At 37.2% G+C, this 13,965-nt stretch overlaps 1 protein-coding gene across 3 annotated transcripts in view; it reads right to left on the bottom strand.

Annotated features, from left to right (window-relative positions):
• Positions 1-13,965, bottom strand: part of snx29.S (sorting nexin 29 S homeolog) — a 327,158-nt gene that overhangs the window by 185,680 nt on the left and 127,513 nt on the right. For 2 of the 3 annotated variants that reach the window (XM_018239096.2, XM_041579205.1), the window contains exon 15: positions 12,906-13,006. In XM_018239096.2, the coding sequence (XP_018094585.1) occupies positions 12,906-13,006 (101 nt within the window). Of the gene's footprint in view, positions 1-11,721; positions 12,770-12,905; positions 13,007-13,965 lie in introns of those variants that run through there. The other variant, XM_018239098.2, reaches the window with a different exon arrangement.

The raw sequence follows: 13,965 nt of genomic DNA on the forward strand, positions 1-13,965 counted from the left end.
TAATAGTAACATTAAAAATGGATGGATTTCTTTGCAAAATCAACATTTCACTCCCATATTCATCTATGAAGATGCCTCTTAGTGTATAAACCCCATCCAAATACGCTTGTGCAATTTTTGGTGCCAAATTACATCAGTGTGACGTCACCAGCCCCTATACGTCAACAACAATAAATAAAAGTGCAAAACCTCATATAAAATAATATAAAGTGAAATCTGCTTTTGAAACAAAGTAAATAAAAGTAGGCGTTTTAGATTATCCAACATAGCAAATGAAAGTAGTAATCAGAAGAAATACAGTATCTGGATAAGGAGTGTAAAGCAGAGAGGATGTCACATATGGCTCCCTAAATTCAGAACAAGTGCTAAGCTCCCTGGTCACGGCTCAATCTTCCACCTGTAGCAGCCGCCTTTTGCCTTGGGAGGAGCCCTCAGCTACTCAGAGAGGAGTAAAGCAGATGTTCTAAACGAGCAAAGGTGCATGTGCGTTTCCAAGGTTTTGGACGGAAGGCAACAGTTCAGGGAATAGATTCAAAGCGTAGTCAGGCAGGCCGGGGTCGGTACAGGCGGAGTTCAAGCAAGGTCAGTGAGGCCAGGTTTGGTACTGGAAGCGTTCAAAAAATAGTAAGACAGGCAAGGGTCAGGATTGGTAGAGTTCAGAATAGTCAGGCAGGCAAGGGTCAGGATTGGCAGAGTTTAGAATAGTCAGGCAGGCAAGGGTCAGGATTGGCAGAGTTCAGAATAGTCAGGCAGGCAAGGATCAAAAACCGGAATCAAACAAGACAAAATCACACCCAGTTAAAATCACACCCAGTTACTAACAAATTAGACCTAATAATGGGAAATTAGTTTTGGCCCAAAGCCCCTTTAAATATTCAAAAGTTTGCGCCAAAGCGAGATGACATCATCAAGCTTGGCACGTAAAACCCGGAAGTGCGCCATGCACACGCCACAGGAAACTGAGCCAGAGGAGAAGAAGAAGCCTAAAGCTGCGGCGTCCCCACCGGCCCCTAGTCCCCAATAGACCACCAGGGTGAGTCGCTACAGGATCATTACAGGACCATTGTCATTACAGAACCATTACAGTGCCAGCCATGGGTATAGTGCACATACTTACAAGGCATTAGAACTGAGTGGTGACCGGGAACTGTAGGCACCAGCGAGACTAAACACTGTAGCCATAGAAACCAATTTAGCTAGTGTGCTTAAAGGAGAAGGAAAGCTCCAAGACAGTTTATTGCCAACATATTAGCCACAATAGTGCAAGCTAGAATGTTATATTTACTCTGCAGAATGCTTTACAATACCTGAGTAAACAGCTCTAGACACTGTCTATTTTTGTTTAGGATAGAAGCTGCCATATAACCTTGGTGTGACATCACTTCCTGCCTGAGTCTCTCCCTGCTCACTTACAGCTCTGAGCTCACATTACAGCAGGGATGGGAGGAGGGAGGGGGAGAGGAGCAAACTGAGCATGCTCAAGCCCTGCCCTGGAAGTTTATGCTGAAAACAGGAAGTCTGATACAGAAGCCCATGTGTACACAATAGAAGGAAAGAAATGTGGTGTTTCTTTTGACAGAGGACTCAGAGCAGCATTACTTTGAAGGTTTACTGGTGTATTCATATAGACCTTTCTGATAAAGCTTACTTAATTTTAGCCTTTCCTTCTCCTTTAAACAAAAACTATACAACTGAACAATGTAGGTATCTAGAAAAATATATTGCATAAGACAACTCATAAGTAAATTTTAATAATGAAGATAATGTAAATAAACCATTTTCATTTCCATTGGGTAATCATAAATAGAAAATTGCCATTTTAAGAACTAGGGGCTGATCCTATAATTCACAGTGCACACAAACAAACTATACATGTTAGGTCACATGAGCCAATTAACGGACAAAATTCTGTGTTTTAATTCCACACTTCTTCCTGTTACAGTAAAAACTGCAATATTTCTGTTCAGGTGATCTCTGATTCAGCACAAAGAATATCATAAAACCGTGGCTCAAGGTAAAAGAAATATCTACTTAAAAATATATTCCAGTTTAGTAAGATTCTTTAGTATGCCACTTAATATTATATATACTTGCTGTTGCTTAAATATTCAGGGATATTGTTTTCCTTGAACAAAATGATGCAATCTACGCAAGAGGCGCCCTCAGCAGATTAGTCCATTGTATGCATACATTAGGAGAACTGCATCCCCATCAGAGATAAATAAAACAGAGCAGTCACAGAAACAGAGCAGTAGCGCAATTGCAACATCAGCGTTTGTAGTACGAGGGTATTAGGAGAACTCTGTCCCCATTCCCATCAACCCAGGACAGGCATAACCAACAATTACATGCATGCCGCCAAGTTGTCAATAGGCAATCAGGAAGACTGTAATGAATAAATCCAGCCGGTGTCGGACTGGCCCACCGGGATACCAGCAAAACTCCTGGTGGGCCCAGGTGTCAGTGGGACCTCATGCTGCTAAACGTTTTGGCCTATTCATGGCCATTCCCTATTTCTATGAAAATACTGGCTAAATAGGAGGAATAATAGATTATAGTATGTAAAGAAAAGTGACTTGAAGAACAGAGGTTGAGTGAGGAGAGGAAGAAAATAGTATTGAGGGTGGGGCCCCTGGTCTAAAAACTTTTGGTGGGCCCTGGTCTAAGGTTTTTTGGTGGGCCCCTGGTGTCCCAGTCTGACACTGAATCCAGCATCATTCACATTGTAATAAAAGTTTATGTCAATCACCTACGCTCTTCGGGGGTGGAATATAGTTAATAGCCATACAGCGAACGTATGGTAAAGGATGGGCTATATTGGCAAAATGTTTAGCTACAGGTTGTTCCCAGGTTTTAATCTTTTTATTAGGGCCTTCCACTTCCATTTGTGTCTTGTCCACAAATGTTTCATCCTTCAGTTGGGAGTCCCTATTAGAGATGACTTTTATGAATTGCAGTCCTGTGATTCCTCAATTTTCCCTCAATGTGGTAATAGTTTTGCCCATATACATCAGTCCACAAAGTCCGAGGTACAGGTGAGTCTATGTTTTATTTTGATCCTTTAGCCTGTATGCAGATGGGCAAAACTGTGCCCTTCAATAAGGAAATTAACAAAATACAATATCATCTGTAACAACCAGGTTGGTGTTGGGAGCCAGGACTTTTAGCACTAGAAGGTATTATGTCTGTGCAAACCAAAAGACCTCTAAGGTTTGGGCCCCTGAGAAAACCCATTGTTGGGATCTTAACATCCCTGAAAGATAATTTTTCACCAGATGCCACTATTGGCCAGAATTTGGCATTTTATGTATCAAAATGGGAAATAAAACATAAACTCTTTCAGTAATGCCCTGTACCCAATTCTCCCTTGCTGGCTTCACTTCATACTGTAAAAAATTACAACCTTACCACCTTCTACTTGCCAAGTATTTTCTGGTAGATTTGGGCATTTTCTTTTTTTAGGACTATTTTTAGGGCTATAAGTCAAGGGCTATTCATGATTTCAGAAAATATTCACACATATTTTGTGCATCTGCTTTTTTCACCATGTATTTCTTGGATTGCAAAAAAAAAAAAGCAGTGTTATATTTGAAGTGTAAAAATGTGATATCTGAGAAAAGCTATGTAAAAACCAGTATTGTACATGGCTGATTTTTACACTATTGTTCTGCACCTGAAGTTATATTGCTGACTTTAATGGGTTATGCCAAGTCTTACAGAGAATAAAATAAAGGCATAATTTTCAGTGATATAATTCCTAACATTAGCTATTTGGAATGGATAATTTCCACTGCTGTGATGCATGACATTAATTCATGCAGAAAGACTACAACAGAGCTTTATAAATATGCCATTTTTATATCACTTTTTACTCTGCTTTTTTTTTTTTTTTACTCAGTTTTATAAATATGCCATGACATTTTTCTACGTGTGTACATTTGGAGAAGCAGCAGCAATATTAATCAGAAACAACCCATGTGCTAAAAATTGGCATGAATACACAGAGAACTCCCAAGGTGTTTTGGGGTAATATTTTGTTATAATATTTATTGTGCCTGAGCAGCGCAGCACATTAAGGCTGGGCAAACACTGGAAGGTAAACAGTTAGGCTAGGGTTAATAATGCAGATGTTTAAGAGCACCAATTATGGTTCTATGTAAGGTAACTAGTTTAGGGCCCGGGTGTAGCTTAGTGTGGTGATTAGTTAGGGTAGAATTCCCAGGGGAACTCCTCTGCCAGAAGCTCTGGACAACAGTGCATACAATAGGAGACTGAAGTGAGTAATTCCAAGTAGAGTATCTAGTGGAGATAAGACTAGATAAAGAAATGCTCTTGGAATTTGAAGGTTTTCATTCGTTCCAGGTCATGCCATACAGCGTCTACTAGAATTCTAAAGCAAACAGACTTTCTTAGTATTCTTGAAAACATTTCACCACTCCTCCAAGCGGCTTCCTCAGTTCAGAAAAACCCCAGGCTTTTTAAACACTTAAGGGTAATAGACTCCATTTTAACGATAATGCAGTTGAATGTTGGCGACTGTATTACCCTTAAAGTTCTTCTCAAGTTCCACAAGGTCCTCACTAGTGTCAGTCAAATGGATTTACCAAGCCATCATGAGAATTATTCAGTAAATCCACTAAATTCTTTATTGACTCTCGTGCCTATTGGTCAGTACAATTCTTCAGAGTTCTGAGCTGCTGGGACATTTTGGTGTAAAAAAAAAAAGGAAATAAAATTGAAAGTTCTCAAAAAACGAATTCTCAAGCTATAAGGCCAACATGTTTTCATCCATGTCTGTCACAGCCGAGATGCTACTAACAGCAAGACCACAGTTATAGAGCAGGAAAGATGGGATTTGTTTCCAGTTGGAGGTTTGGGCAAGTCTATTACAAATATTAATGAAAACCTAATTATTATAATATGTAATTTATAAGTGTACCCAGTGACATTTTCTGGTCAAGATGGCTGTAAGTCCAGAGAAGTTGCTCTCTCCTCTGGCCAATAACAGAGACTGGAGTTTGAGGTCTGTGTAAAACATGTATGCATGTGTTTTTGAATGTATATATTTCTGCAATTCTCTGCTATTAAATACTCTATATTAAAACATATTTACATTTAAGGGAATTGTAAAGCAAATGTTCCTTGTAAGATTCATACAAGTTACATTCACAAGCAAATATGAAAATAATCTTGGCCTCTGGTCTAATTGGGAAAGTCCAGATGCAATTATTCAGTACATTTGAGGGCTCACTTTATAACACACATTATAAGTGTACTCACAATTAAGCAACTGTTAAAGAAGCCCAAACAGTGGTTGCTTTTAAAATATCAAGTTATTTTTGGATAACGTTTTGCCGTCATTTACGCATTGGTAAATGGTGTGCAGGTTCAGTGCCATTTTTTTTCTTAGTAATTTTTCTTATTTATTGCAGTTTCCAGTTCTTCCTGCACTTCTAGAGCACAGAAAAACTTTGAAAATAAGGCTATCCACAGGTTATACTGAAGAGAATAGCTTATCCTATATACAAACAATACAATCAAACACTGATGAAGTAACTCTTGTAAGCTCTAACATATATTGAGGAAACAAGAAGAATATACCAGCCACTGGAAAGTTGACAAAGAGGAAGATGTAATATATCCCAGTAAATATCTGCTGATGTTGCACATTTATCAAGAACAAGAGTGTTGAGCACCTGCATATTTTTTAGACTTTAGCCTAAGAGAACCCAGCCTTCTGAATACTGGGATTAAGAAAGCCTATGTCCACATGTTTGCAGTTCTACCAGAGTGGAGGACATTGCAAAAGGGATACAAGGGCGTAAAATTCTGGGATCAGCACTGTTGCAGAGATCAGTAGTAGGGAGTAAAGACAGGGAGGTAATACGTTTGAATGTGTATACATAAGCTGTCCTCAGTCAAATGCACTGCATGCACAATCTCTATCAGATTTGTCTCTACCTGTTGCCAATGTAGTGGAGGAGAGGCTAGAGTACAACTGAAACAAGAAGATCAAATAAATATATAAACAACTTATATAATAAAGCAAACATTTTTGTTAAATCCTAATGCTTATTTTGCAAAGTCCTGTATTCCCTTAAAATGCACATTTGCCACTAAGCTCAGCCACTCTCAAAATAAATAACCTCTGCCCCATTCTGGCCCACTGTGCTCCATAAACCTTTTGCGTCTGGGTAAAGCAGCAAAGTTTATAGCACCACCACTGGTAAGGTGCAGAGCAGTTTTTCATGTTCTTGCTCTCCTTATCCTTTACCAACAAAATCTGAGCTACCAAGTTTTTGTGAAAACGATATCTGCAAAGTATTGCTACTTGTTTATAACAGTCTAAAGGGCATACGCTGTGCCCTTGTATAAGCTTACAGATGTTTTCTTAGGAATATCCTATATCAGTTTCACAGTTGCCACATTTACTTAATGTGGCAGTTTACTTAATCCAGGAGACAGAGGAACTAGGTCACTGAAGAAATGTCATTTCATTAGAACCAGAGAATGTTCCTCTGGGGAAAAATAAAGCTGAACCACCAGGCACATATTACTTTGGGTATGGCTGCCAAATTCACATTGGATGTAGAGTGCACACCACTTAAGGACCTTTATTTCAATCTCTACTGCAGTATCTCTCAAGACTTCTCTCTAAAGACTTTTTTTTAATTAACATCATTAAATGTGAATATATTTCTTCTTCAAGTCTAACTTTAGCAGAATAGTAACTGCTCTTACATTCATAATCTGTAAAATCCTTTTAAAATACCAAAGAAATATTCATGCATATCCCAAAATTTCCATGTTTTAGCACTAATAGAATTAATAAACACCTGATATAATGCCATAATTATATGAGTCAGTTATTAGAATAATTATACAAATACCAATTTTGTTTGAGCTTGAAGTAAAATGATGCTAAATTGTTTTCAATGTATATTTTAAAAAAAGGCTATTCCTTGAGGATGGGGTAGCCGTATAAGGTTGCTGAGGGCTGGGCTACAGCACTACCACTCACATAGATACCAAACATTTGATAGATTGGAAATTTTATAACATGGAATAATGTAACTCAGGATGTCAAGCTAGGTTTGACATTCTTCAGCTTTTTTAAATCCTATCATCCCCAATAGCCAAAGGCCGTAATTGGACAATGGAAGTCCTGATTCATAACAACTGGAGGGATACAAGATTGATAATAAAAATAAAAATATAATCTTTAAAAAAAAAAAAAATACGTAATAGTTTCTCTCATATAATTCCCACCAATATTTGTAGATTGCTGCACACACTATAAGGGTCTTCTATGAAGAATTCTATTTTAAGAAATCCTATTTTGGATTTTAGACGGACTGGCGTTGAAACTCTTAAAACATTATCATATTAATTAGTAGTATTTATTCATGGAGAAAAAAAAATAATACACATTTCCTTCCCAGTGGCCAAAGAGTTAAAGATCATTGTAGAAGATGAAGAAGAAATGTCACAAGCTCGGCACAGTTGCTGGTGGAGTGATAATTTTACACTTCGTTTTAAAAGGCTTCAAAATGATGTGTTGTACATCTATATTATTGCTGTAAAATGTAGCCGCTATCGCAATGCTTGTCTTTAAGATTCACTATCATTAGTTTCAACTAGGTAGGAACGAGTGTTAATCTAAAACACTTAATGAACTAAAAATAGGAGCTCCGCAAATAAAAAGAACTGGCAGCATTTAATCATAATTAGGCAATTTCCTGCAAATTAAGGGGGCCAAATTGCTTCTCAAATTACCACCAGAACAGTTAGCCCAAGATGTCATTTTATAGCTCTCCTTTATTAAAAATTCCTAATCAAATGTTCTCTGTTATACGGTTGCGGAAAGATTACAGATGTTCATTCTAAGTATTTCTAAACCAGTAAAAACAGTGTCTTCATAGAATATAAAATAACTAAATCCCACAGAAACCTCAGTTTGTCTTCATTACAGATCAAAAGATAACCTATATTGGACAGAGGAAAAAATATATTTGTATAAATACTAATAAAAAAGAAGGTTCAACCTAAGAAATTATAAAGGCCTCCACGAGGAAAGTGCACCAAACATAGAATTGTAAAAACAATAGTGAACAATAGTGAACACCAACACAGCCAACAACAGAAATTGGTATGTAAAGTGCAGGACTCTATAAACATTATGAATCATCTATCTTATTTTAAATGAGCGTTCATCTTCACTAAAGGCTTATTAGGTATCAGAATGTTTTTTACCTTGTGAGTAACTTCTGGCACAAACAAAGTGGGGTCACAAACAAATTCAGACAGATGTCAAGATCAACATAACTTTCAGGTCACTGAGCTGCATTTCATAGGAATTCCATAAAATCTCCTGTTTGGAAATCTGGCTTGAGGGCATATTGGAGTGTCCGTGTCAACCACTCTGCCTGCTACAGACAGCATTTTACATTGACAACAGGCACAAACACAGATATAAAAGAACTTTCATACAATATACTGTTTAGTATGTTTTAGATATTTGCTCAAATGCTGACCACTTTACCTAAAAAGGATAACTATCACACCCTCTGCTATTCAAGTGAATATTTGGACATGCTGTACGGCAATCCACCATGCAGCATTGTGATAATACAATTGCTGTAAAGGATTTGAATTGCTGTAAGGAACCAGGTTAAAGTTAGGAGACCTCATTTAAAAGATGATTGTAACTATCATTGCCGATGGCATGTCACTTCGTTACCACAGCCTATACTTAAAGTTGGACAGTGTTAAGGTTTAAAATCCAATAACATTTGGGGGTTATTTATCAAGGTCCGAATTTATCTCAATATCGGCTGCTACAAACTCAATCTAAGCCACTCTGGTTTTTAATGCTTATTTATTATTACATTTTTTTTTGAAAATTACCTTTGAGGGAAAAGCTCTGATTTTCATGATTTTTTCGTGAATTTTCCCCAAAAACTCCGAATTTTTCGGATTTTTCACCCAAAAGCTCAGAAAACATTGTGAAATTGCCCGAAACCCCCGACTCAACCAAAAATCTACGGGACTGTTCCCATTGACTTTTATGCAACCTCGACAGGTTTGAGATGCCGTGTTTTTATATTTGGGCTTTTTAGCCCTCAGGGTTTAATAAATTCTGAAAAATGTGTGATTTTTTTAAAAAGCATATTATAACAGAAAAATCACAAATTTTTCGGATTTCGGGGGAATTTTGGGTATTCTGAGCTTAGTAAATAACCCCCTTGGACTAGAGCATAATAAGTAATTAGTAAAATGTTTTTAATTTAACATGTCTGCCAAAAGACTACATATGCAGTTATCCATATTCAAAAGTGGAAATATCATCTTGCGTCTGAAAATATGTTCTAAGAATCTTTGCTGACAGTGGACAAACATTTCTGTGAAAGCTTTTTCCAAAAGTTATAGTGGCTGGCCACTTGTTTAAATCAGCAGAGATATAATAGCTCAGGAGTTACTCATCCTTCTCAGAACATCTTTGCACAGTAGCAACTGGGAATAATTGGGGCAGATTTATCAAAATGTGAGATTTGAGCTCAGTGCACAAAAACTCACCCACTTATTATTCAATTCTATGGCTTTTTTAGAACTGTATTTATCAATGGGTGAAAGTTACAGGTCACCAATTCATAAATACGATTCTAAAAATCCCATAGGAATGAATAGAAAGTGGGAAGCTCTTTTGTGGTGGGCTCTAATCTCACATTTTGATAAAACTGCCCCTTAAAAGGCACCAGTTATGATAAAATATTTCCCACACCCCCACCCAGGTTGGGGATAACACCAAGCGCTCCCTCCCCGCATGAGTGTCCTAGCGCTGGCAGGGCCAATTCTTTTTTTTAAAAAAACAATACTGTAACCCCCAACCAGAGTGCAGGCTCTATTAGCCTGTAGCATTAGTGGGGAAAATATTTTAGGGCAACAGGTGCCCTTTAATATGCACAATTTAAATAACCTTGTTAACCTTAGTATTCAGTTGATGACCTTTTTTTCTAAAGTGGATTAGGATGTCCCTTTTAACTGACATTGAAATAGTAGTTTAGAGGTGTTTAACACAACCTAAGCAATGGTGGGACTACTATAAACCACAGTGAAGGTAGTAACATAGCATGTTGATACTCTTATTCAGTAGGGAATATAAACAGAAGAAGGCACAACAAAGTCACAAATGAAAAGATGGAGATGGAAAATCAGCTTATAGTGTCACACTGGCTGAAGAACACAGATACAACCACACTGGAGATGCTAAGGAACACAATGGTTTCAAAACAATGAACAAAGTTGTAAAAATTATTGACCATATAATGAAAGGTCTAGTTGTGGGAATCTGAGTGGTGATATTTCATTTCTTCCAATGATTTTGTCTGTCTTACTGCATCTCCACATCCTAAAGGAGAATCAAACCCAAAAGTTAAAAAAACCCTACCCCCCTACCCTACCTCCCAACCTAAGTCTTTACTTACCCCTCGGTGCAGATTCTGTCTAGCAGAGTTCATAGGCGCCATCTTCTTCTCTTCGTAAATCTTTGGAATGAAACCGGCGGAGCATGCGCAGTTGGAGCAATTTTCTGTTTCGTGACAACTGCGCATTGCCGAAACTCATGAAAATTGCTGAAGAGACGGTCTCATTCCGAAGATTACCGAATCGGCTAAAGATGGCTCTGTGAACTCCGATGCCTGAATCTGCACCGAGGGTTAAGTAAAAAGTTAGGGGCATTTGCCCGGGGTAACACTTAGGCTGGGGAAGGAGGGGGGGGGTTTATGTAGGGTAGGGTTTTTTTTTTAACTTTTGGGTTTTCTTCTCCTTTAATAGCAAACCATTTGCTCAAAAGCTTTCATTATATAGCTAACAGGCAAGGGATAAGTAATACAGGTATGGGACCTGTTACCAGAATGCTGGGGACCTGGGGTATTCCAGATAATGGAACTTTTTCGTAATTTGGATCTTCATACCTTAAGTTTACTAGAAAATCAAACAATAAATAACCCCAATAAGCTGGTTCTGCTTCTAATAAGGATTCATTATATCTTAGCTTGGATCAAGTACAAGTTACTGTTTTATTATCACAGAGACAAAGAAAACAATATAGATAACTTGGATAAAATGGAGTCTATGGGAGACGGCCTTTCTGTAATTCCGAGCTTTCTGGATAACAGGTTTCTGGATAACAGATACCATACCTGTATTTGAATTTTATTTTCTATTTTACAAATTATTTTGAAATCATACTCTACCACTGGAAGCTACTGCCTAAGTACATGCAAAAATGTCAAATGTCAAAAATACAAGGAATCTATAAAGAAAAGACACAATGAGGCAGACTTATCAAGGGTCGAATTTCGAGTGTTAAAAAACCCTTGAATTCGACCCTCGAAGTAAAATCCTTCAAATTCGAATATAGAATTCGAAGGATTTTAGCGCAAAAGGTTTGATCGAATAATCGAACGTTTCGAACGATTTTAAGCGATCGATCAAAGAATTTTTAAACAACCAAAAAAAATTAGAAAAGTGCTGTGGAAGGTCCCCATAGGCTAACATTAGACTTCGGTAGCTTTAATTTGGCGAAGTATGAAGTCAAGTTTTTTTTAAAGAGACAGTACTTTAGATTGAATTCGGTCGAATTTGACCAATTCGATGGTCGAAGTACCCTAAAATTACTTCAAAATTCGAATATTTTTTGATTCAAACTATTCACTCGAACTTAGTAAATCTGCCCCAATGTGTTTAGCCAACAAGAGAAAGCAACTAAACATTAAGGAGATTACAGGCAATAAAATACATAATCGAGAATGCAGCATTTATGAGAACACAGACTATGCTTGGAGACATGCCTGCAACAGAGGAAGGAATGCCAGGGATATCAGTATTAATCTGGACGTTGCCTTAGATGATCCAAACCTTTGCCCCACTAAACTGACATTGCTTCTTTCAAATTACCAAAATAAATAAATAAAAAGGAGCTGTTATTTTACAGTTATTCACCCTCTACTGTCAAACTAAGAACCAAGAAACTGTCATGTACAGCAAATCAAAATTAGCGGTTTAATGCCTGTTGGCCATAATGCTTCATCTGTCATTATGTCATTATTAGCACAAGAATATCAAATGTTCTCTAGTACTTTACTACAAAAATTTGCTTTTAACCCATGGAAATATATGATATGAATTAAGTGCTTTAGCAATAACTTGACCAAAAGTTGTTCTGAGAAAGTATTTCATTTTTTTTTTTTTTTTCAAAAATGCTTGTTGAATTATTTACGGCTGCATATTTTAACAACTGTGTCTTGCAAAACCCCAGATAATAAACACTTACTTTTATTTACAGAAACATCAGTGGTTGTTTTTTTTAACAACTTTCCTTACAACGAATATGTATGTATAAAAAAGGTACAGTATTCAAATATATACAAAAAGGGTATAGGACAGGCTTGCTTCATGTCTTTTTATACTCAATTTTGCAATCACCTGACTCTACCTATCCCCCCTTAGTTTATCCCTTCACCCGCTTGGATCATATCCAACCTGCAGAGAAGTACTTAATATTCCTAAGACCCTACCTATAAACAGCAGTTCAAGGGAGGGACGGGGGTGGGCCTAGGGGCGCCCTCTGTGTAAATCCGGCCCTGGCCCTGCCAAGTGCTAGGATTGCTGCCACCTGCTGCGATATTAAAACCTCCAGATGTGGTTCTCTAATCCATCTGCAAAAGCGCTGCTCCATGGTTTGTACCTCACTGCACCTGAGCTTTTCCTACGAATTGGGGATAAAAATACAATTTCTGTTTACTCCGGATAAATGACAGTACCTGTCAATTTGTATGGACATCTAAAACTGTCATTGTCATGACTGATGACAGATGTCTTATTGGAAGGGTCTATATTCTTACCTCAATGAGCTTTCGTTCATATGAGTTTGCAAGTTCTTCATTGTCTACCACAGACTTTACTACTGGTAGGTTTTCCCCATCAATATTCCTTAGGTTTGGAACTAAAAAACAAAAAAAAAAAATATTTTGTGAGGAAGACAAGGCACATCTGGTTAGTACAATGTTTGCATTATATAAGGGCTTTTTATTTTTTTTTAAACTTCAGAGGGATCTCCACCAAAAAAAAAAATAATAATTTGAAGCAACTTTCCAATATATATTTATTACATAAACTGTAGTCTAAAGTTTCTTGTAAATCAAACTGCTACTGAAAGTAGTATATGTGGGGTTGATTATATGCTCTGCACTGGTGGTTCCGGTTTGCAAAACAATGTAGCAAAAGCCAGCTGATTAACAGACTTGGAGGAGAGCTTACTTGTGATGCATTGTTTCCAACCACTGACATTTTTTCATTAATGTATACAGGTATGGTACCAGATATCCAGAAAGCTCCGAATTACGGAATGGCTGTCTCCCATAGACTCCATTTTATCCAAATAATCCAAATTTTTTAAAATTATTTCCTTTTTCACTGTAATAATAAAACAGTAGCTTGTACTTGATCCAAACTAAGATATAATTAATCCTTATTGGAAGCAAAACCAGCCTATTGGGTTTATATGAATTTCTAGTAGATTTAAGGCACAAAGACCCAAATTACGGAAAGATCTGTTATCTGGAAAACCCCAGGTCCCGAGCATTCTGGATAACAGGTCCCAAGCCTGTACATATTAATAGTTGATTTTTTTTTTACAATATTTCTATTACAGGTATGGAACCCGTTATCTAGAAAGCTCTGAATTACAGAAAGGCCGTCTACCACAGATTCCATTTTATCCAAAAACTCAAAAAAAAAATTCTTTTTTCTCTGCAATAATAAAACAGTACTTTATAGCTGATCCAATCTAAAATATAATTAAGCCTTATTGGAAGTAAAACCAAACTCTTGGGATTATTTAATGTTTATATGATTTTCTAGTAGTCTTAAAAGAGAACTAACCCCCCCCCCCCACAATAAGCC

The sequence above is a fragment of the Xenopus laevis genome, chromosome 9_10S, assembly GCF_017654675.1.
Source record: "Xenopus laevis strain J_2021 chromosome 9_10S, Xenopus_laevis_v10.1, whole genome shotgun sequence".
In the NCBI taxonomy this organism is placed as follows: Eukaryota; Metazoa; Chordata; class Amphibia; order Anura; family Pipidae; genus Xenopus; species Xenopus laevis.